General features: G+C 31.2%; 1 protein-coding gene across 4 annotated transcripts in view; it reads right to left on the bottom strand.

The window, feature by feature from the left end:
- The window catches only part of Graf (GTPase regulator associated with FAK), a 223,747-nt gene that overhangs the window by 61,482 nt on the left and 136,319 nt on the right, over nucleotides 1-25,946 (bottom strand). For all 4 annotated transcript variants that reach the window (XM_065510208.1, XM_065510207.1, XM_065510210.1 and 1 more), the window contains exons 3-4: nucleotides 5,197-5,354; nucleotides 4,961-5,134 (exon numbers count right to left, since the gene is read on the bottom strand). In XM_065510208.1, the coding sequence (XP_065366280.1) occupies nucleotides 4,961-5,134; nucleotides 5,197-5,354 (332 nt within the window). The remainder of the gene's footprint in view (nucleotides 1-4,960; nucleotides 5,135-5,196; nucleotides 5,355-25,946) is intronic.

The raw sequence follows: 25,946 nt of genomic DNA, 5'->3' as shown, positions 1-25,946 counted from the left end.
TTTTAATAATTGGAATTTGTTATTAAAGATAAATTGTTATTGGATGTAGGCCTTGCAAATGCAGGATTTACAATAGATCTTTTAAAAATGGTTTTTGTTTTTAATAACGTATATGTTATTTTGAAGGGTACATATCTGTCATTTATTCTCACTTAGTTATTGAACATTATAGTGTAAACAACAAAATTTCTTTTTGCTTCGAAAATGACAAGCAATGCGTCATATGCGGGAAGTTTTGCTTTAATTCTACACCGATTGCTTATCAAAAATTATTGTGAATAAGTTCCATCGGTTTTAACGTGCGAGAGATGGTTTGTGCGTTTCCGAAGTGGTGATTTTGACACAGAAGACAATGATCGCCCAGGCCAACCAAAAAAGTCCAACGATTACTCCAAGAGGATTGTTGTCAAAATCCACAACAGCTTGCAAAATCATTTTCGAAACCTTTGCTAGTAGCAGGATTCATCAGGGAAATTGGGTACAATATGAATTGAAGCCGCTAGACTTTGAAATACGATTTTACATGTCCGAAATAAAAGAAAATACTTTTTGCACGGAATCATCACTTGTGATAAAAACTGGATTCATTATGATAACCCGATGCGTAGTAGATCGTATGTGAAGTCCGCCAAACCGCCATATCGACACCAAGCCAAATTTCCACGGCTCCAAGGTAATTCTCTGTATTTGGTGGAAGCAAAAGGGTCATGTCTATTATGAGCTGCGGAATAGGGAATAGGGCGGAAGAGAGAGCATTTCGTAATCTAATTCGTGGATTTTTGCCATGGAAACTGAACATGTGTGTGTCCTTTTGTGCACCCGATTGTGAGCAATTGCGAACAACTTTCTCAAGTGATCATTTAAAATTGAAATCACTGAGCCATGTGAGATACCTATGGCTTCCACAATCTCTCGCACTTTCATCGGCCAAAACTATCGTGATTTTGTTCAATTGTTTCCGTGTAGAGACTTCAACTGGGAGTCTAGAACGTCCGGCATCTTCCGTGTTTGTACGGCCACAACGAAATTCAGTAAATCACTTTTTTACCATTGAAATTAATGGTGCAGAGATCCCATAGTATTTATCAAGCGTAGCCTTTATTTGAGTGATGGTTTTCTTCCGCAAAAAATAATGCTTAATGAGCAGACGAAATTAACTTTTTTCCAATTTCTCCTCAAGTCACGAGGTAGTCAGTCCGCTATCAAATACAAAATAAATGACGCAGCTTGTTAAAATTTTGACAGGAGTCAACTAACAGATGCCTGTTGACAGGAACAGTGTATTCCTTTAAGATAAGAGCCGGGAAATCCAAAATATCGCGGACTTATTGACCCTCGTATCAAAATAAAATTTCTATAGGGAGTTGCGATAAAAATTCAAACATTTTTTTTAAAGCAGTTAATCCAACATATCGAGCCCAAACAGCAAAAACATCTTAAGTGCTAAACACAAAATTTTACAAGAGAAGCATTTTTGTTTTTTATTTCAAATTCAGTTTAACAATCGTAAGTGGGAAACATAAGACATTTTTACAGATCCTAAATTATAGATTTTTACCAAAAATCCAAAAATAGGTATCTTGTTAGTTAAGTCGTTTTCACATTTAAGCGTCGATATGTAGCATAAAGTGTAAATTTCCAAGACTTAATATTTTGAAAACTTAATGCGGATTGAGTAGCAAAGCTAACGAACGAATGGTGAATTTAAGAAAAAAAATCACTTAAGTCCTTTTACACCTTAACTCTAGCAATAGTTCTAAGCAAAAGAGGAAATGGAAAACTATAACAGTACAATTGTAGGAGTAGGAACAGGAGTACATATATTATATGCAGACTTGCTACTCTATACATTTTATAGTAAATAAAACATTTCAGGCGGTAGGTAGAAGAATTTCCATGGTTTGGTACAAAGAGGAAGTTGAAGCTTTTTAAAGGGGGCCTACATACATTCAATATGTAGGGGTGGTTGTAGGTGGCAAAACAAAAAAGCTTTTTATGTATTTATACAAATATAAACTACATTTGTGGCATGTAGAACTCACAACACAACTACACACAAACAAGGAAAATGCGAATTATATACAATAGTAAATAAAGTTTTTTTATACAATAAATGCATTTATTTACTAAATACTCCCACTCACAGTGCTGCTGCTCAACTAAAGGGAAATAGTGTTGTGGGTGTTTAGGAGAATACAAGGAAGGATGTTTGTCCTTTGGCGGTATAACGTTTTTGTTTTTGTAGTTGTATACAAATATTGTATATATTGAATTTTGAGCAACAAAAGCTTTTATACGAAATATAGTTTAGGAGTTGGGTACTTGTACTATTATACAGCTGGCAGGGCGTTTTACTTGTATTTTGTTTGCAACTAGTTTTTCAAGCAATTTAAAGTTTCTATTGTATAAAATAGTTTATATATGTATGTGAGCATGTTACGAGAGAAAGAGAGTATATAGACTGGAATGAAATGTTTTGCGAAATGTTAACTTAGGTCAAGGAACTCAACTCGCACAAGAATTGCTGCAGAAAAGATGCTTGGCATGAGCTGGGGAGAATTTTTAGTATTAAAATGTATAAAATTACATTTTGTGAAACTAAAATTATATTAAATATTGGCAGCTAAAGGAAGTAGGAAAAACTTAAAAGCTGCTGTTGCCAGTTGCACTTAACTGTTATTGAATTTTATAGGACCACTTTTTGTTCCTTTCATCTGTTCTTCTTTGTACTTTTAGTTTTTTTTTCTTCTTCTACTTAATCTTGCAGCTGCAATTTGAGTTTTATTTAATTTTGTTGCAATTTCCCCCCAAAAAAGGAAGAGAAAAAAGTTTTAGATTTGTTTATAATAAAATTGGTAAATTTAAAATGAGACAAATGTAAGGGAATTTGTAATTGTAGTAAGGAATTTGAAGTAGAAATAAAACAGTTTATCAATATTTAAATATTGCAGATAAATGATTGAAATGGATGGATTCAAATTGAAGAAACTGTATAAAATTTTTAAAAATATAACAAAATATTGTTCATAATAGTTCTGAAGTATAAAATCTGCCTTCTCCGTTATTATCCAAAATTATCCATTTTATCCGTATTCATAATTGTTGAGAAAAAATGATATCAATAAAAAACAATTAATTTAAATTAATTTTCTGACTTAAAAAGCTCATTATTACAATTATCCGTTTTATTCTGAAATTTGGCACGTGTTGTAATATTTTAAGTATTGTTATTTACTTAACAATTATAATTTGAATCCATTTTATCTTAAAAATTAAATTTAAATAACAAGAATTTTCAGTAAAACTTAAAAATTTCGATTTTAAAGTTTTATCTCGAAAATGCTATATAACAAAAGTTAAAAGGTGATGCAATTGTTTTTTTGTTGAGATACTGCTTTGAAAAATTCTGATAACAACGGATACTACCGGATAATAGCCTTTCAATTTCTGCATTGTAAAACGGGACTTTGTAAACTGGGGGGTTACTCTCTATTGCGAATTTCGATGCGAAAGGTAAATGCGTTAAGAATACAATTTTGTACTCTGTATCGTCTACGCAAATGCTTTCGCAAAAAGAAGCAATACTGGCACCACAAAATAAACAAAAGCGAAGAATGACAAAATGAAATGTCAAAACTTGTAAATAAAAACATTTTAAACTAATTTTTTGTGCGATGCGAAAACGCAATAAAAGGTACCAATTGTACCATTTTTCTTTCGCATCGCAATAGAGAAATCTCTCTTGGCTAAAACGATCATCTTAATGAAGAATCTAAGGCCACAACAAAAATTGTTTGCATTACGGACCATGGGAACGTCATGATGTCCAAATGGAATCGACCCAACAGTCAAACGATGTTTCTGACACATTTTTCATGCTTATGTGGAGGTCGGCGTTCTTGGAATTGTCGCACTTCTTTGGCAGGCACAGCTGTTCAGACTTGAGCGTCTGAAGAATCTACAATTACCTTTCCCGAGTGTATCTGAGCGATGCCCAATTCTTAAGAAAGCAGTGCAATCAACATTTAATATATGTATTCTGAATAAATTCCAGTTTAAATTTATGTATATCGCTATTGAATTACTATTGAATTCCTCCTTAGTATTCAAGACAATGTCATCCCTTTAACTTGCCTACACAGTCCTTGAAATTGACTCTCAAATTAGGATTCTTTAGGAATTCCCAGGAAATTTGTATCGGTATATTTCAGGAATTCCTTTATAAGTATTCTTCTTCAAGTAACAATATTCAGATTCGTTGTGATGATAAAATTCGTTGCCAATAAAATGACTTCAACATATAGTCAATGAGGAATTACGATTCAAATACTCGAATTTTGATCACAACAACTAAAATATTTCAGCCACAACGGAAAAATTCGGTCATTAAGACTAAGTCATTCGATTAGCAACAAATGCGTTTATCACAACCAACGTTGTTTCTCCGTGTGACAAAGACAAAAAAATGTTGAATTGAAATTTTGAGTTCTACAAGCAATTAAACTTTACTACATTTTGTTTTAATTTATAATTAACAAATTGCCGGGAATAAAAATTATTTATTTATTATTTCCCGCACAGAGAAAACTAATACGTTGTAGCAACCGAATTTGTTGCCAATCGAATGATTCGGTTGCACACATATAATTTTTCGGTTCTATCAACAGAAAGTCAGTTTATAAAGAAGAATTTTGGTTGAAGCAACCAAACTTTTGTTACTTCTTCTAAAATGATGTACAATTCGTTCATTGAGGTAGAATCATTCGATAGGCAACAAATTCGGTTGCTATCAAGAATCTGTGCGGGAATAAAAATTCTGGGAAATTAGAAAATCTATTCCAAATCACTGCATATATTTAAAATTACTTGTTTTATTTGGATTATAATTGCAGCATTCTTATTACTTATTTAAATTAACTCTAAAAGTATGACTTAAATATATTTTATCTCTTCCACTTACCTCTTGTATTGTATTTTCTGGCTTTTTTGTCGACATATTTAGAAAACGTTCCTGGGATTGACAAAATTTTTCCGTTTTCTTGTCGAACTTTTTCTTATTCTCTTTAACGCCACCAATTTGTTTCTTGCGAAAATCCTCTAAAGGTTCTATGATATGTTCATCGGCTAAGGTTAACTAAAAATATAAAAATTTTGTAAATAAAATAATTCCATTTCCTTACATTAAAACCCACTTACCATTTTCTCTCTTTCATCTTCTATCATACTAATTATATCACCAAAATGTTTTAAACTCTCACAAATCACCAGCTCATCGTCTGTCTGGGCTGTGCCGATGCATTCAAAATTGAAATCTTTCAATGAATAGGCCAACTGTTTCATGCGGGTTGATAATACTGCAAGTGGACAAATAAAGAAAACAAGTGGAAAATTACATAATTATTATTAAATAAAAAGAATTAAGATAAATATTTAAGAGAATGTCTTTATCTCAAGAGTTTTATTTTTTTTTTAAATGTTTAATGACCTTTGGTTGGTTTTTTAAAGTTGTTTTTTTTAATAAATTTTGAAAGGTTTTGTGTATGTGTAGTGGGGTAATTATCATAATTAAACTTATAAATACTTGTAATAAATAGCTATAAATATTATTTATTATGTTTTGTAGTATTAACAACTTGAATTTAATTTATTCATTATGTTAGTTAAACTCTTTTTAATTGTTATTTATCTAGTTGGTTTATGGATTTTATAGAAATATATTGATTTTCTTGAATTTATTTCAAATATTTAGCAGCAATCATAAATAGTTTTAAAATGAATTCAAGGAATTTATAATAAAAACAATTAGGAGAGCTATATTCGGTTGTGTCGAATCGTATATACCCTTCACCAAATTATACTTTTAAATAAAAATTAAAAATATTTTAGGTAAACAAACTTAATAAAAACAAGTAAGAGAGCTATATACGGCTGTGCCGAATCTTATATACCCTTCACCAAATTATACTTTAAAATACATTTTTTTATGTAAACAAAATTTAATTTTTTTTTACTTGTTTTTCAAAATTTTATTTTTTTTAAATTGTTTTTTAATTTTTTTTAAAAAAAGTTTTTTCCAAATTTTTTTTTTTTTTTGGAAAAAAAATTTGGAAAAAATTCGGAAATGAAAAATGTAAAAATTACAAACGGAATGACAACTTATATATACCCTTCTCACGAAGGTGAAGGGTATAAAAATTAAATTTTTTTTTAAAAATTTATTACTTTTTTTAATTTATTTGTGACAAAAATTTATTGAAAATAAAGGTTTTTCAAAATTTCTTTTAAATTTTTTTAAAATTTTTTTTTTATTTATTAGTAAAACAAATATTATGAAAAAAAATTCGGGTTAAAAAATATTTTTTCCGATTTTGACCCATTGTAGGTCCAACTTACTATGGTCTTATATACGTCGTTGCAAAGGTCTTTGAAATATCTATCATTAGATATCCATATTGTCTATATTAATGACTTAGTAATCCAGATATACATTGATCAAAAATAGGTAAAAAATTCGAGGTTGTCCTGATTTTTTCCTTATATCTCAGCCATTTGTGGGCCGATTTTCTTGATTTTAAATAGCAACCGAACCGGGTCTATAACGGATATATTGCTGTATGAATTATGTATGTAAGTGATTTGGGGGCTACGGAAAGTTGATTTCAACATACAAGCGGATAGGCGGACATGGTTATATCGACTCCGCTCTATAACGATATATAAAATTTGTGGGGTCGCAAATGAATAATGTAGAATGACAAACTTATACAAGGTGGAGCAAAAGTAATCCTCATATCAGAAAATGCTATAAATTTTCGATTGGCCCCTAATGCCAGTTCTGTTTTGACATTTGTGTAGTGGAGCAGTGTAGCGTAACATTGTTTATTAACGTGTATTTCGCATGTGTTTACTACACAAATGTCAAAACAGAATTAACATTAGGGGCCAATCGCAAATTAATAGCATTTTCTGATAGGAGGATTACTTTTGCTCCACCTTGTATAAGTTTGTCATAAGATATATGAGTTTAATATCAGTAGGGGGACCTTGCGCCACTCTGTATTCAAGTTCCAGTTTATGTAAATTTGGGTTATTAAAACTATTTTTTGTATTTTTTGTAATTCGCGCAATATTTGAATCTGCCGCCATTTGAGCAATAAAGCGTTGCCAACCAAAAGTAACAGTTTAGGGTTAGTTTAAGTGGAGCATTAATGCGTTTCATTGTTGAACATTATTTGAAATATTGGCGGACACAATTTTGTCAGGTCGAGCAAAATCATCCTAAGCAATGAAACACATGTTCACCATGATTGCTTTGTTAATAACTGTTAGGAGCTTGGATACATCATTGGACCCTACTTGTTCGAAAATGACGCTGGTCAAGCAATGACTCCTACTGGTGTTCGATATCGCGACATAACCAAATTTTGTCTGCCTAAATTAGATGAAATGCTGCAGAAGGCATGTGGTTGCAACAAGACTGTACCTACGACATTTGGATATTCGCTCCCGAACGATCCGACCATTGTCAATCAGCCAAAGATTGTCAACATAGCGGCAGACGTATCAACTGGAAGTTTTTTCATCCACGACAGCAGAACTAATTGATAACTCTCCCTAATAATTCTACCTGGTTGATTGTACCATGATATGTAAATCAAATGAAGTGACCTGGTCACAAACGAACTCTAATAAAGATATATTAAAAATAGTAGGACTTCTAGTCATATATTATTATGTATTCCAAAGTGGTCATAATTATCTTTCAAATGAATCCTAAATCTATAAAAATCTGATATCAGCTTCATAAACTCGCGAATAATATCGCGAGTTTTTCGAAATTATAAAAAAATTATAAATGACAAATAAGAAGATCCAAGATCAAATTGTTTAATAATGATTTAAGGCTAAACTTTCGCAAATCTTAATGACACATATTTTTTCTTAAACTTTTAACTTTAAGTTCCTCTCAAATCTACATATGAATGTATGTATATTCTTAATACTACTGCTAGTTTCTAAAAATTATTTATTTAATCAATCAAATTCAAATAACAACAACAAAAATCCCCTGCAATTAACTACCGCTAAATGCCCACATTAGGTTTACCTTTTTTGGTATTAAAAACAAGCAACCTTTCTCTAACGAAAAAATCAAATCAAATGAAATCATTTAAAATGTACACAATTAATTAGCAGACAAATTCTATATGACAGACAAATACAAAAAACACATTTTGGCCATAGAAAATGCATGACAGCAACAGAAAAACTCCATAAAAAATTCAAACACGAACTGAAGTTTTCAAAAAAATAAATAAATGCTTGATTAAAAGAAATCGACAAAGATAAACAAACCGAATTATGAGGAGTAACTATTCGAAGAAACTAAGGGGAGTAGCAAGCAGAATAGATTTATTTGATGTGATAGAATTGAAATCGAAATAATTTCTAAAATTCTCTATGGTGAATTAACAAACTAAAGGCAAAATACATACTACATATATGTATGTTTAAATGTAGTAAGAAAACTGAAATCCAAATGATGTTTAAATCAACATTTTTAGGAGCATGAAAAAAAGCAACACAAAAAGAAGCGGAAAGAAGACAAGAATCGAAAAAAAAATCATAAAATTGGGTCAAATAAGTCAAAAGCAGACTCAAACAAACACAGCTTCCATTAAATTCTGTTTCTGTTTTTGTATTTACTTTTATTTTGTTACTTTTTTTTATTTTTTTGGAGTACAATGTACTAAAAGATTCTGATTAAAAATTTCGTCATCATCATCATCTACAGCTGGGCTATAAAATATCATATATATACACACTTTTATACTTCAATACTGTCTGTGGTAATAACCACTGAATTACGAGTATATCTCTTAAAGTAAATCAAGTTTTAGTTTGATATTTTCATGCCATTTAAATCTTAAACTGTGATAGGTTTAAGGGGCGCCGCCGAGGGGGAAAGCCAGTGAAGAAGAAGTCTAAAAGCCAAACACATTAAAAATCAATTGCGCATGCTTTCCAGCTTTAAAAGTTTAGAAACTTTTAACTCATTCTTACAGAACAACGATTAAATGTAGTGGTGAATTAATGTTGGAATGTCACACCTTGCCCGAGAATAGTAAAAGAGGGGATGGATACCGGGAGTTAATTTTCGAGAATTTTTTTTCAATTTATAAAATAATGAGTTCTAAAAGAGGTCTCACAAAATAGTTAATAAGAAAATTCTAGGTAAATCAGGCTGCACAAATTATAATTTATTTGGAAAAGGTCAAAGGTCACTATCAGAATATTTGAAAATTGCTATCAAATGTCTTCAGTTTGGCTCAAGTGGCTCAAAAAGAACTTGTTTAATTTTTAAAATGTATATCAGGCAATTTCTATACAGAATTCTTTACTTGCAAAAGGTCAAAGGTCACTATAAAAAGATTTTAGATAAATTATTGAATAAATGTCTTCAGTAATCATTGTCTCAAAAGGTACTTGTCTCAGTTTAATTTGTAAACAATTCATGTTTAGAACAAGATAAGGGGACCACGAGACGGAACTGCGTAACGTAATCAAATATTTGCATTGAATTCAAAATATAATTGACCATCATTCCACTGTTTAAAACTGTAATTGAAACATGATAAGACTGCGTGACATATTGACAGGACTACGTAACGTAGTTAACAGTTTGTAATAGTAGATACGATTTTAAAGATATTTTTAAACAATTTGCTTTCAATTCTAAATCAAGTTGGCATTTAATCCTTCTTTAAAACTTAAATAGGAACTTGATGATGACACTACGTGACGGAACTAAGCACAGTGGGGCATAATCAAACATTTTTGGAAATAAATCTGATATTTCTATCCCCGATTTGTCAAAGGGAATCCCGCAATTACTAAAAATTGGAGCGAAAATTCCAAAAATCCTATTTTTTACAATTTTGACAATAGGGTCCAAATTTCCTTCGGGGTTGGGAAAATGCTTTGGGTATAAATAGGGATCACATCAAGGTTTCCAAAGCTGCTTTCCGTTTTCTGATCCCAGCTTTGGGATTTTAGAATTTGTAGCCCAAAGTTGAAATTTTGATCAAAAAAATAGGTAAATTTCCGAAGGTCGTAGGCGCGACATATTCGAAAAATAAAACATGTTTTTTATACCAAAATGTTTTCCATAAAGATATCTTACAGAAAAACATACAATTGTTATATGTTCTTAAAGAAAGTTTTTTTTTTAATAAAAAAAGAGTTAAGTCAACTTTCCTTTCAAAAACTGCTATGTTTTGAATTTTTTAATTGAAAATCGTTTATTTTTGGATCGATAATCTGAAATCTTTTGTATGTTATTGGTAAAATAGTTGGCTAACTAACGAAAAAAATTCAGTTTTCAGTTTTATATTTTCCGAAATGCGGACGAAGTTATGGCAAAATTTGAAAATTTAAATTTTGAAATGCCTATAACTCGGAAATTATTATAGATAAATAGCATAGGCAAGCATGTTTTTTCAAGATCTAGCCGAGCGCTTTCCAAAAATATAAAATTGAATGATTTCGGATTGAAATGGCGCATGTTTCAAAATTTTACATGTCGAAGGTACCCTATATTGAGCCCCCTAGCGCCCCCTGGAGAATTTGTAGGGCCCATTTTAATTAAACTCAAATACTCCTTGGCTATGCTATGTCGATCGGAACACCCGTTTAGGAATGCCAGATTTATTTCCAAAAAATTTTGATTCTGACCCACTGTGCACCGTTACGTTATGTAAAATTTGATATAGTAGATGCAAATTTAAAGAGTTTTCTAAACAATTTGCATTCAATTCTAAATCTAGTTGGCTATCATTCCCTTTTTTTAAAACTTAAACAGAAACTATTGTGATATATTCCTCTGTTTTTTTTTAGTTTTGCCTTTAATCTTGATAATTTTTTTGCCAAATTACGTTGAATGTACTTTAAAGTTTGTGTGTTTATGTTTTATTTTTAGTTTCTTACTTAAAGTTTCTTATGGCTCCATAAAAAGATCTCATAAAAATGTAAGTTTTATTATGGCATTGACTTTGGCTAGTTGCTATTTTTTTTAATTTTATTTTTGAATGTGCCAAAAAAATAAATTTACGTAAATGTTTCCAAACTAAGCAGCCGTGTTAAAGGGCAATTACCACGAGTGTTTGAATATTTTATATGACTGAAGCAATTTGGTATTGTGTGTATTGAGCAATTTATAGGGAAAATTAATTATTTATTGCAATGACTGAGTATGAATGCAAGCACAGAATTTTTTTATATGAATTTTGAAATACAACTTTAATATTTATTACGTTTTTTGATGGTTGATTGTTGGAAAGCTGGAAATATTTATAAAGTAATAATAAATATGTGAACAATACGAAAGTTTTTGGAAAACTGTAGATAAAAGTAACAAGTCTAGTAGGAAATTTATGTATATAAATGAGAGCTGATGAATTTTTACATTTCAGGTCAACAGGTCAATGAAGCGGTTTCCAACATTTACTCCAGAATGGATTTAAACAGAAGGCACAGTTTTATTTTTTTTAGATTGCTATTTTTTATTGAATCATAAAGTTCACATGATAAGCTTATGTATGGAATAACACATCGGTAATGTGCTATTCCGTATGTGACACGGCTTTACCGTCACATACGCACTCTTTTGTCGAAATGTTCACTGGCCATTTGGCTTGCCATAGACATTTGACTTCAGAAAAAAATTTTAAAACAGGAATATACCGAAACTAGAGAGTTCCAGACTAGGAAAAGCCTCATTCACCGCTATCTCGAATCAATATTTCACGTGAAAAAATTCCCCATGTTGTGAAATTTTTAGATGGAATTTTGTAAACAATAAACAGCTGTTACGAACAAAATCAACTATTGTGAATGAACAGTTCATGGGAATATCATGAAAGCAATTTTCCCTTCTAGCGAAATGGATATTTCATGGAAACATAAATTTCACTTGTTATTGCCGATAAGGATGATTGATTGAGTATTTGTATTGTTTCACGGGCTGTATGACATGGTCTTGTTGAAACCTCAATATCATCCAAATTTAGGCAGAAAGAACTCTGTTATTATGTTGCGGTAGTGAGTAGCAGTCACTGCAGCCTAAAATCCATACATTGTGGATGTATTTTTGCGGCAAATTTGACGATTAACAGGTGAAAATGTTGTTGGTACAAAAAAGGTAAAAAAATTAGGTAGTCGGGGTTTTTGCTTATAGCTCAGCCATTTATGAACCGATTTTCTTGATTTTAAATAGTAAACAAACCAGGACTACTATATTCGATATACTAAAGTATCAAACATGTTTTGAAGTTATTTGGAGGCTTCGGAAATAACTCGACTATATGTAGGTATCCAATATATACATACAAGGACGGTTCAATAAGTCATTGACTTTTTGAATGAAACATACGTTTTTGGATAAAAGATCATCTTAATTTTCAACATAGTCTCCTTTGAGCTCTATACACTTTGTCCAAAGTTTCTCCCTTCCAAAAAATAAGATTTGTCGAGGTCATCAAAATAGGTATTTGTTTGTGAAATGATTTAATCGCTGGAGTCAAATCTATTTCCGCAGAGACATTTCTCTGGGCTAAAGCCTAATTCATGGATTTTTCCATGGAAACTACACAGGTGTGAAGCCTTGCATTATCCTTGTTAAACATATCTGTTTTTTCTTAGCCAAATGCGGTGGTGGATCCACGTTTCGTTCACAACTCATCCATTTTGCGATTAAAGAATGTGTTTGTGGTCGATAGTGAACAAACACGGCAACCACTTGGAGGAAAGCTTTCTCATACCCAAGTATTCATTCAGAACAGAAGCCACTGAGCCATGTGAGATTCCTATGACTTCCACAATCTCTCGCACTTTCAATCTGCGATCGGCCAACACCATATCGTGAATTTTGTCAAATGTTCGTACGGCCACAACAAAATTCAGTAAACCGATTTTCTACCTTTGAAATTGATGGTGCAGGGTTTCCATAGTATTTATCAAGATTAGCCTTGGTTAGCGTGATGGTTTTTTTCGCAGAAAATAATGCTTAAAGAGAACACGAAATTCATTTTTTTATATTTTATTCTCAAGTCACGATGTAGTCTGCTGTCAAACACAAACTAAATGACGCAGCTTGTTCAAATTTTGACAGATGCTTGACAGGAGCGGTGTCGCCCTTTCAGTTAACAGGCGGAATTCAAAAAGTATCGGACTTATTGACACGCCCTTGTACTTTATGGGACCGAAAATGAAAAATGTGAAAATTAAAAACGGAATCTCATACTTATATATACCCTTAACACCAGGCGCGGATCCAGGGAGGTGAAAAAAGGAAATTAATAGAAAAAAGGAAAAATGTAAAATTAATTTTAATTTATCCCCCCAAATGGTTGACCAGGATTCGCGCCTGCTTACCACTCATAGTGAAGGGTATACAAATGAACCACATCAAATGTGACTGTTCAATCTTTATATATTCAGTTTATTTTAATTTAAATAATTTGGAATATAAGCATTCGAGTTCTATAAGTACCTTGTACTAACAATCGATTTTTTGTTAAATAAAATTCGAAAAGTCGATTTCGACTTTTTGTGCCGACCACTGCTGAATATTTAACGATTTCGCTTGTCGCTTCAACTGTAGTTTCTCCTTCTTGTCACTGTAAACAACTAATTACTAAATTAAGGTTAATTAAACAACAACAAATAGAAAAAAAATATAGACCAAAAACCATTGTCCATGTAAAACATTATAAAATATTGATATTTTAATAACTGCAGTGTAAACACAGCGACTTGTAAACATGTTTACACTATGTATGTCTGTATGTATGTAAATGCGAATGAACTTTATTTTTTGGATGAAAAATAAAATTAGTTCACATGTCAAAAGAACAAAAAAAAAAATAAAAATAAAATTGTGTGTAAAACACAAATAAAACATTAAACATAATACAAGTGCTAGCATACAACAAATAATCAAATAACATTTGTCAATAAGAGCAATGGAATGGAAAAATGAGCCATATTAACCGATTCCCAGCCATTGTACCTGCTTGAGTACAGAAAAAAAGGCAATATTCAAATACTCATACATTTTTTAAAAAGATAAATTTTACAACTTTTTTTGTGATTTTGCATTCAACACACTGTGCTTTTAAACATCACACATACAAATTTTAAAAAAATAATACCCTTAAGGTATATTTTGTCCTGTTTTTATAATGCTATATCATTTTTTGGAATATTAGCGAGGTTAGTAACAATTGAGCTGCGGAGAGCAAACAGAGTTTTACGAAAGCTAGAGTTTTTTTATAATTTTGTGAAGTAGAGTGATTATGTGTACATTTTATAAAAATGTGTAAGAAAAATAATTTTTTGGGACAAAGTTGTGTGATTAGGAAAATCGGTGTACCCAATTGGGTACAATGGCTTGATATGTATTATTTTTTTTAAGATTTTTCTTACGCTAAAATAGAATTTCAGACCATCAAAACGTGAAGTTTTTAATGCAAATGTTTTAAAAACTAGATTTTTTGGAAAAATATGAGCACCACAATTTTGATAGCTATTATTTTATCAGATCCGGATTGTAATATGGATGAAGATGAAGGTGTTGCTAACGACTTTGTTAGAGATTGCATGTACCAGGTGAAATATAAGTATTTTGTGACAGTAATAGCGACGATGATGTTCCACTTGAGATGTTCTGACAGAAAATAATGCCCTCAAGATCAAGCAAAACAAATTCTATTTGGATAATAAGACCATGCAATGTTCAAATGTCTCAAATTATTTTTTTGGACAATGTGTTCCATAGTATTTCATACTTGAATGGGAAAAGGTTATTAGTTTAACCATTTAGCAGACTTGAATTTATGCATCGCAAGCTAATAAACTCAATTTATCCTTCAACGCAGAAGATTTGAATATATTCTAGAGTATTTTGCTTTACAGTGGATTTCGCTCTATGCAAAAAGAAGATATGTATTGGGTGTTCTGCGAGGATACTCGCACTCCAAAATTTCCGAAATTATATCACGGAACAGATTCAATGAAATAAAACGTTTTGTTAATTTGGCTGATAACAGTAATTTAGATGCTACTGACAAGGTGAGACCTATATACAAATTACACTGGCTTTTGGTGTCGCAACTACTCCTGGAAACCAATTTCCTTAAAGGATAAAAAATCCCCTACGATGGGGTGAATGTCATAACAGAATAAGATGGTTGTCTGAACAATCCGATATTGCGTTGTGTTGAAAAAGTAATGTTTTAAAAATTTTCACACATTATAAAAATAGCATACACTTTACGCCATTGTACCCATTAAGGTACAGCCCCAAAAACACGTTTCCTAAAATTTTTTTTAATTTTTTTTTTTAATTTTTTATGTTCTTTGACCGTATTTTAGTTTAAATAAATAAATGAATTTAAACATTTTTCATTTTAAATGGTCTTGGTTTTTAATGGGTTAAATAAAAAATATAAATAAAATATTTAATAAAAAATTTTAAATTTTAAGCTTACAGTGGGGTCGTTAAAAAAATGATTAGCAATATTAAATCAGTAAAAAAGTATAGTTAAATTGCAAAGCTTCAAAGTCGATAATTTAATCATTTCAAATTATAGAATTTCAATATGAATTATAGGGGTCATATTTATTTGCTGTTGTTGTGATAATTATAACTGTTTATAATGACTTAAGTAAAACTATCTGTCAAATTGACACACATATGTATGTATGTAGGTATAAAAACAAATAGAAACAAGTTTTCAATTTCAATGTAACGTTAGTATGTGGCCCCTAACTCTGCCATTACAACTTTTATTGCTATTTAATTTGTTGACTGCCTCTCTTTTTATACACTCTGCCTCTTACGAGTCATAAGCTGATTACATTAGTGGTTACACAAATATTTAATTTGGTCAATTAGTAAAAGGGGGCTTTAGAAAAATTTACGAAAATCATGTGAGAGATTTTGTTTCACACAAGTAAAAAAAAAAAAAATCATTTACTCGATTTAGGGGATTGTTAGGAGGATTTATTTAAGAAAGGGATTTTTTACACTGGTAATTGTGTATTTGGGTGAAAGCTTTTTAAAATTAAATTACAAAATCAATTTGGAGGAAAGGTTTACTTGCTAGGTACAATGTAGCTACAATATTATTTTATATCTTGCTTTCTTTGTTTTTTTTTTATTACAAATTAGAGGATTTTCTGATTGTTTTTTGGGTTTGTTATGGCAAAGATTACACACTTTAGGTAACCGTAAGTTTTCAATTTTATATTTCATTTATTTCGTTTAACGGATTTAAGCGCCCAATGAACTTTTAAGTTTTTATTTATTTTATTTTTTGGTGTCTGTTGGTTTTGGTTTGTTTTGGTTGGTTTTTTATCTTCTTGTTGTCTTTTATTTTTGAAAGGGTCATCAACCCAAACAAAAAATAATGACCACCTTTAAAGAGATAAAAAACCTATATAAACGATATGACCTAATAATTATTATAAATTTATAGTCATAATATTTAGCCTGGTTTTTGTAGTTGTCACAGCGAAAATTATGGAAATTTTTGTTTACACTGAGAAAAATTGTCATAATAAAAAATTGTATTTAAAATTATTACATTTTATAGAATTTTCTAAAGAAAAAAATAAAGTTAGCATGTCTTATATTTTAGTTCTCAAAAAGATGGGGGTCTCATTCCGTTTGTAAGTGCTGGTTCATATACGTCAAGTTTACAAGTCTTGAGTTTATAGAAGAATGAGGAAAAAAATAGGAAAATCATTCCAATCTCCCCTCTCTTCCATAATATTAAGACTTGCTCACAAAAGTATTTATATTCTGGGTCCTCATAAGATTCTAAGACGATCTAGCTATTTCCAGCTGTCTGTCTCTTGAAGGCACAGGGAAGGACTTAGGGGAATGTAATTTTCTTCAAACATTCTTTGTTGATCAGAAATGTTTGGTATTTAAAATGTACAAAATCTGTCAAGTAGAACCACAGTTATGGAGCAAATTGTGAGGCAGCATCCAAGTTGATATATTTTAAAACTTTTTTTTTAATTTTTCTTAAATACTAGGACGGGTGCCTGACTTTTTGATTGAACCACAGGTCTTTGGATAAAAAATCATTTTCTTTTTCCACAAAGGCTCTTTTGAGCTCTATACACTTTGTCCAACATTTTTCCAATTTGTTTATCCCTTCCAAAAAAAAATAAGATTTGTCGAGGTCATCAATATAGGTGTTTGTTTGTGAAATGATTACATCGTTGGAGTCAATCTATTTTCGCCGAGCCATTTCTTCTGGTTTGGAAACAAGAAATAGTCAATCGGGGTTAAATCCGGAGAATAGCTAAATTCCTAAGCCTAATTCATGGATTTTTTCCATTGAAACTGCACTTGTGTGCACCCTGGCATTTTCCTGGTGAAAAAAAACTTTTTTCTTGGCCAAATGCAGTCGTTTTTTTTCAAATCATTATTAAGGCGACCCAATAAGTTGGCATAATATTCGCCATTGATTTTTTTACACTTTCGAAGGTAGTCAATTCCAAAAAACGCGTTCGCCGTGACTTTATTGGTGACAAACCCTCCTTGGCCTTCTTTGGCGTTGATTCACGCCGAGAAACCCAATTTTGTGACTGCAGTTTGGTCTCTGGTGTGTTTTGGAGTATCCACGTTTCGTCCACGGTTACGAGACGACCAAACACTTTTGCGAAGTTCTCACACGATAGCGTTTGTGGTCGATTGTGAGCAAACGCGATACCCATCTTGCGGTAAGCTTTCTCATACACAATTTAAACCATTGAGCCATGTGAGATTCCTATGATTTCTACAATCTCTAGCACTCTCCAAAAGTCCAATACCATATCAATTGTTTCGGGTGTAGAGAGACCTCAACTGGTCGTCCAATAGGTTCGGCATTTTCCGTACTTGTACGACCACAACGAAATTCAGTAAACCACATTTTTACCATTGAAATTGATGGTGCAGAGTATTATTTATCAAGCTTAGCCTTGGTTTAAGTGATGGTTTTTTTCCGCAAAAAATAATGCTTAACGAGCACACGAAATTCACTTTTTCCATTTTCTCCTAAATCACTTTTTCCATTTTCTCCTACACGCAGAGAAAAAATATAGTTGGGCATGGTTACTGTAACCATTTCAATATTGTTACAAGTTTTTTTAACTATATTATAGTCACAGTAACCATTTACATGATTGTGGTAACCATAATATGGTTAACTTACGATTCACATGATTGTCTCAACCATATATATGGTTAAAGTAAACATATATATGTTTACGAGGGCGTATTGACCCGCCCTCGTTGAACTAACAGCAATCAAATAAGAGCAAATGATTCTTATATTTTTTTTTAAGCAACAAGTAATTTACCCAATAGTACCAATCACCAATATTTGCATTTTTGAATAAACATAGCGAGAGTGTGTAACCTTATCATTTTGAAATGCACCTTACAATAGTCTTATTTGATTTAACTCCGAATGATTTTTCTCTCACTGCATTTATTAAGTCATGAAAACTGTTTATCACTTGCAAATAAATGCCACACTTTAAGTTGATTTTATTACAGATAAATTTATTTTTAGTTCAATTTAGAATATTTTCCTCATAATTTTTTATTTTCATCATATTTTTCTAAAAGCCAAGTAAGCATCTATTACTTACGCCCATTATACAATAAATAGAAGAAAAAAAATAGAGAGAAAAATAAACTAAATTATGCGAATACAAAAAGTAAATAAAAACAAATTGTATAATTTTATTTTTTTAATGTTAAAAAAAAAGATGAAAAATATATAGACTAGATAGAAATGCAGTTACAAAATGATGACAATAAACTATGACGAGTCGTCGACTCTGAGACACAAAAGCCATCAGCAAATAGCAAAAAATAACAGTTCCTGTCATCTGAACAGTGTAATAAAAACAAAAAAAAAAAACAGCTGTTACTTGACGACAAACTTGTTGCATTGAAATTATATTCTGTATAAATAAAAACATTATTTATTTACTTTTTCTATATGGGGTTTTATTATTATTAAACAGATTTTTATTGTAGTTGTTTTCTTAATAAGCTTTTAAAATGCTAAAAACTTCTACTACCTACTTAAAATTTCCAATTTTGTTGGAAATCAAGCTCAAATAAAAAAAAACAAAATACACAAACATGATGATGTCTACCGTATATTGGTACAGTGAAACCTGAATAAAGTTTACACTATATATTAGTGTTTAAAAGTTGAAAATCGCACATTAAACCAGTGGTCAGATCTCCTATCCTAACAGTGATCTTAAAAGATAACGGGGCTTAGTGTCTTGACATTCATGGAATCTTAAACTGATCTTTCGAATCCCATTTAGTTTAAATCACATTTCCTATTTTCCTTTACAATTCATTTTAAACAATCTCCACTGTTTTCCAAAAATTATGACGTGATAATATTGCATTTAATATTTTAATTTGCTATTCCGTTTAAATTGAACTTTATTCTGGTTTTATTTTTTTTATTAACATAATTTAAGTGGGAGAAAATTTATGTCAAACCATTTTATACAGTTTACAATTTCTGATTGATCTAAGAAATCTTTGGATTTAAAACAAAATTTTTGCTAAACAATAAGAAATTTAAGAAAATCCATAAAAGAAAATATATAAATTTGTAGCTATAAATTAATATTAAACTTTAATTGGCAAATTAATAAATCAAAATTTACTTTCTATACTTTCACATTATTAAGATTAAACAAAACAAAATAGAATAGAATTGAACTTTGAATACTAAATTAAAATTGGCAGCAGAAATGCTGTTTTTCATCTAAAATGTAGTACTCTTTTTTAATTTCTGCTAAAAAGTTATTAGTAGAATTTAGCTCTTTTTTATTTACTGCTACAGTTCTCGTTTTCGTAGAATCTATGCCTTGAAATTTAATGGTAGAAATTGCACTTATCAAAACTTGTTGCTTTTGGTGTCGGTAATAACTTCTCTCGATTATATCGAACTTTCTTAGAGATCGCACTATTCGAGTTGTTATAGATAGGATATCATCAAACGAGTTCAAGATAAATTCAGGGGAAGCGCAAGGCTCCGTTCTTTCTTATACTCTATTCCTTATTTTTCTAAACGACCATTTATGTCAAACTTCCAACTCTATATATTCTTTTGCAGAAGACACCAACATTTGCTATTCATATTCATGCAGTTATAGGACATGCCTGTCGGAGATTGGGGCAATGAGGCAAAACATGAATGATTCGCTTAATCGGGACCTTGTGATAATCTCTAAATGGTGTAGGGTGAATATGGTAGCAGTCAATGCTCGCAAGACTCAGTGTTAGTGCATGTTAACACAAAAACGAACGATATACAGTGAGTGTCACTCAAAATCGTACAACATATTTTTTTTTTAAATATTATGAAATTATACATTCAATAATAGGTGATTATATAAAAAATTAAAAGTAATTTTATTAATTGGAACAAAAAATATGTATTTCAACAAAAAAGTTAACAAAACCTCAATTCGTTAAAAAAATATTGATGAAAATTAAAGAACATCACAAAATTCATATTTCACTTATATTCGTACTAAATTCGTATTAAATTATAATTAAAACTTTAAAAATTAAAAAAAATGTTAATATTAAATAATCCTAATACTTTGTAGGGTATCATTTGCTATTTTTTAGTGCCTTTACGATTTTAAATGAAGCGTTGATATTCTGGGCACTGACAGTGTTACCCAATTTTTTTATTTGTGGATAAGGTCAATTAAAATTATACCCAATTTTCTGATAGGTAATAGCACACACAATATAAAAATAGCATTTTAAAATATTTCCAAAACATCAACTTTCTAAAACTAATGAATAAAATTTGACTACGATGGTGTACGATTTTAAGTGACATTCACTGTACACTGTCGCTCCATCTGTATTTATGACTGGTGTAAATATTGTGAAATCAGACGCTCTTGATGTTCTGGGCATGAGAATACAATGTGATGTCCGTTGGTCTCAAGTGTCGAACGAAGCATTGGATTTCTGAAACTGTGTAGGAATTACTTCTGATCTCCTCACTATTTACACCATCTATATCCAACCAAAAATGAAATACAGCTACCATGTGTGGGCCGGTACTTCAAAGTATATTTTGGAGCTTCTCGATGGCGTACAGGAGAGGGTGAAAGTGATAATTGGTGACGGTAGGGTATTAAACTCTATTGATTCGCTGGAGCACCGAAACAATGTGGGCTGCGTTTCACTGTTCTATCGGTACTACAATGGAATGTGTTCTGATAAAATTAGGGTACTTCTTCCTGATACCCGCTGATTTGTTCGTAATACACGTTTTTCATCTAGAACACATCCCTTTGTGGTCGACTGGCCAATTGACCGCACAACACACTACAGGGAAAATCCGTCCTTTAGCCGTATGTGAAACAAACTCCCGCTTAAAAAACTATTTTCTGTCATTTTCAATGTAAGAAAGTTCAAATCGAAAGTCAGCAAACACTACTACCTCTTTCCTCCCTCCCCTAACCTATTTTCCTAGTTCCAACACAATTTTTTGCATGATTAGGGGTCATCTCCTGAGTGCTGGTCCAAGAAAAAAAAACATATGGATTCCGAGCCAAGACAACTGCTCATCGTTTGAGGCCAAAAACGAATCCAAAGTGAAGCGTATCCCAGAGAGAGCATTTTGCATCGATCAAAAGCAATAGTAGTCAGATGGGGCACGGTCAGACTTATAAGGCGGTTGAAGCAAAACTTCCCAACCACTTCATTCTAAATACTTTTAAACAGATAATGCAACATCTGACCGAGCGTTGTAATGATGGAATATTACGGTTTCATGTCTGGCCGCATATTTTGGGGGTTTTTCGGCAGATGCTCGCTTCAAACGAATCACTTGCGTTCGGTACAGGTTCTATGTGATTGTCCGATCTGCTGATTCGGCTGATTGGCCGGGGTTCACACACGATCTCTTACGCTTCGGGTTATTACGATCCCTTTTATATCGCAAGTAATGATTCGACGCAAATATGATTGTCTTCTATAGCGTTCAATCATCATTTCAGACATGCAAAATCGTTTTTCAAGGTCTCTAGGCTTTAATTCGTATGGTACCCAATTAACCTGCTTTTAGATGAATACTGCTGCTCGCAAACTTTTTAAAATTGCTGCTTGAGTAGCTCCTAATGATTTTTCAAGATTTTGTTGAGTTTGACAACAATCTTTATGGAGTAATTCCTCCAATTTTTGGTCTTCAAACTTTTTTGAATGGCCTGGGCGATATTTGTCTTCCTTGTCAAAATTACCACTTCTGAACCGCACAAACCATCTCTCGCATGTTGAAACCGATGAAACACATTCACTATAAGCTTTGGTGAGCAATTGATGTGCTTCAGCGGCACTTTTTTTTCAAATTAAAGAAGTAAAGCAAAACTTCCCGCATATGTCTCTTTGTTGGTAAAAAATTCGACATTTTCGAAGCAAAAAAAAATGTTTGTTAATAACAAAAACCTCGTTCAAAAGATACGCCATGTATTGTAAATATCATATTGTAAATAGTCTAGGAAATAAGTATTAGAATCTACGTCTAGAAATTTAGTTGTAAAAAATGCTACTTTTTTCGTCGAAAAAATAAGTAGTAGAATCTTCTACTTTTCTCCACTAAAATAAAATAATAGCTACAAATGATCTTAATTTTTAAAAATTTTTCATAAAATCTGCTACTATTTTTTAGCAGGAAATTGTTTCAGATCTTTGATTTTTTATCACTTGTCGCCCTGTCGCACAGTGGTATGACAATAAAAAAAGAGGGAAATAAATCTGTAACTTATAACGCCGATTTGAATGAAATTTCACATGCGCAAAGAGGAAGTGTAGTCGAGTTTATGTTTTGAATTTGGACCTCATGAGCCCACCAGGAGCGGGACCAGGGGTTCCCAAAGTAGGACACCTCGGGTATGTTCAATTTTGAAAATGATCCTATTTCTTCGTTTGTGTTCCGATTTAAAAAAATATTACACATATAGAATCTCCTCGTCGAGCACTACATAAAACCTCAATTATCTCTTATAACTTAGGAGATATTCGCATTTGAAAATTTTATTTTCAACATTTTTACCCACCCTACTCCAGTTTTTTGGTGACCGCGGTTCCAAATATTCCCCGATTTTATCCAGTTTTCTTTTATAGGATTAACAATAGATCTATATATCAAATAAAGAAGTGTGTAAAAATCATGGCTGAGTCCAAAGTTACATGCATTTGAATTTAATAAAATTAAAAAAGGCGATTTATCGCAATTTTTTTGGAAAAAGTACTTTTATTCTTTTTAAGTTATCTAAAAAATTTCTAAGAGGATGTATAATGAATTTGTACTTTTTGAAAAGCTAACTTTACGCCAAATATTTTAAATGAAAAAAACATTTATAATTTTTGATACCGACGGGATCAGGTCCATTCAAAACATGCCTATTTTTTATGTAAAATTCAACTTTAGGGCAAAAATTCTCAAATCGCATACTCGATATCAAAATATAGTAACCTATTTTAGATGGCCCAATAAGTTCTTAATTATTTTGTAAAGGGTTCCGATAACCCCGCCCCTGGTATGGATATTATAGCCAAAAAACGATAAAATTCCATCTTTGGGATTTTTTTGGGAATTGCGGGATACTTGATAACAAATTTCAAAATTTGTTTTTATTTTTCCATTTTAAATAGAAAAATCTACATAACTGTGAAATTTCATTAAAAAATATTCATAAATAAAAATTTTATTTCAATTTGAAAAATTTGTATCATGCAAAATTCAATAAAAAATTTTTTGTCATATTTTTCAAAAAAGTATTCCATGAATTTTTTAATTGTCAAAAGTTATATACATTATTGGAAAGTAGACAAAATCCTCTATCCATTGATATACATATAACATGTCACCCTTATGTTTTTCAAAAAGTACAAATTCATTATACATCCTCTTAGAAATTTTTTAGATAACTTAAAAAGAATAAAAGTACTTTTTTCCCAAAAAAATTGCGAAAAATCGCCAAATTCCAAACTTAAACTAGACTATTCTTCCTCTTTGCGCATGTAGAATTTCAAATCGGCGTAAGGTTTTAGAAGTTACAGATTTATTTCCATCTTTTTTTATTCTCATACCACTGTGTGTCGCCTTGCAGTTTCATTCTGTTTTGACACAAAAACTCATTTTTCTTCCTCTTAAATATTAAACCACATGAAACAGCATAATTTGTTTTGTAATTTTTTCCACAAAAAATTACTTAAAAACACATGAAATATTAAATTTAAATTGGATTAAAGCTATTGTTTTTTGCTCTCAATGTTGTGTATGCGATTGTGTTGTTAACAAATTGCAGTTTGTTTAACAAGATTAATTGGGGCAATTTGTCTTTATTCCACAAAAACAAAATCCACATATACATAGCAAAAACAGTATTAACAACAAACTAAATTGAAAATAACAATAACTCAGAGAAAAACTCAAATATTTAAAACCGAAAAAGAAAAAATGAAAAAGAAAACCAAGAAGAAATGATAATAACACTAAAACGCTTACACGCATGTAGCACAGTATCACGCCGACCAACCAACCAACAAAAGTGTTGAATGTCCATAATTTTATATAATTTTTCATGCGAAAATCTTACAAAAGTCACTAACAATCGAAAGGAAGAAAAATCTGTTGTTGTACTAAATTCATTTAGCCAGTTTGTTTTGAAGATGTTTGGTTAGGTAAAAGACCTTAAAGCTGTTTTAAAGAGAGTTTAAAGATGGGTGGAATAGGAGGAGCGGTATTATCGTCGTCATCATCACCATCATCCATTTCAATTTAGGGCGTCTTGTAAATAAATATGTATGAATGATTTTTTATTCTTATTGTTGCTGTTGTACAGAGCTTAATGCATGTTTTTAAACAATCACGACTGTGTTATAGAGCAGCGCATCACATCACCTCACTTCCCATTGTATGGTGCTGCATGCGTGTGTAAGGGCACAATTTTTAATGCAATTTTTCTTCGTTGACGTTGTTGTTGTTGCTGGTTTACTGTTGAGAAAACACAATCTTTGTCTTGCCAATTTACAATTTTATTTCGTTAACTGTTATTTACTCTTCTTTTTATGTCTAAAGTTTTTTTCTCGGTTTTCAATGTTGAATGTTATACCAGTCATTAAAAATAGGGTGATATATTTAATTAGTCTTTGGGTTTGTAACCCATCAAAATCTACTAATCGAGCTAAAACTTGTATAAGATTCAGCTGCACACTTTCTAAAAGAAAATTTTTGATGTATCAAATCCGCCACTTTAGTAAAAAGTAGTAAAATCTGCTACTTTTTCCATATAGAAAATAAGTATTGAAATAAGTACTGTCTACAGAACTAGTAGCAGAATCTACTAATACTATTTTCCACCTAAAAAATAAGCAACAGAATGTGCAACTATTATTTTCCATAAAAAAGGATTAGAAGAAAGAAAAATGTTCGGCATAGGAAATAAGTAGCAGAATCTGCTGCTACTATTTTGTATATAAATTAGCAGCAGTAAATGCAACTACGACTTTCTGTGAAGAAAACAAGTAGCAGCAACTCCTACTGCTATTTTCGGTGCAGACAAAATGTAACAGTAACTGCTGCTAAAATTTTAGTCAAGAAAATAGCAGTTACTGTTGCTAATATTGTCCTTCTAGAAAACATTGGGTGTATGTTGTACAATAGATGGCGTAGCTTTTGAACACGGTTTTTGTTTTTAATAACATATATCTCATTTTGAAGGCTACATACCTGTTATTTATTCTCAATTACTTATTGAACATTATAGTGTAAACAACAAATTTTTTTTTGCACCGAAAATGACGAATTTTGCACCAA

Source organism: Calliphora vicina, chromosome 4 (assembly GCF_958450345.1).
Source record: "Calliphora vicina chromosome 4, idCalVici1.1, whole genome shotgun sequence".
Classification (NCBI taxonomy): domain Eukaryota; kingdom Metazoa; phylum Arthropoda; class Insecta; order Diptera; family Calliphoridae; genus Calliphora; species Calliphora vicina.
The sequence above is the reverse complement of the archived record's forward strand: the minus strand, read 5'-3'. Positions and strand labels throughout refer to the sequence as shown.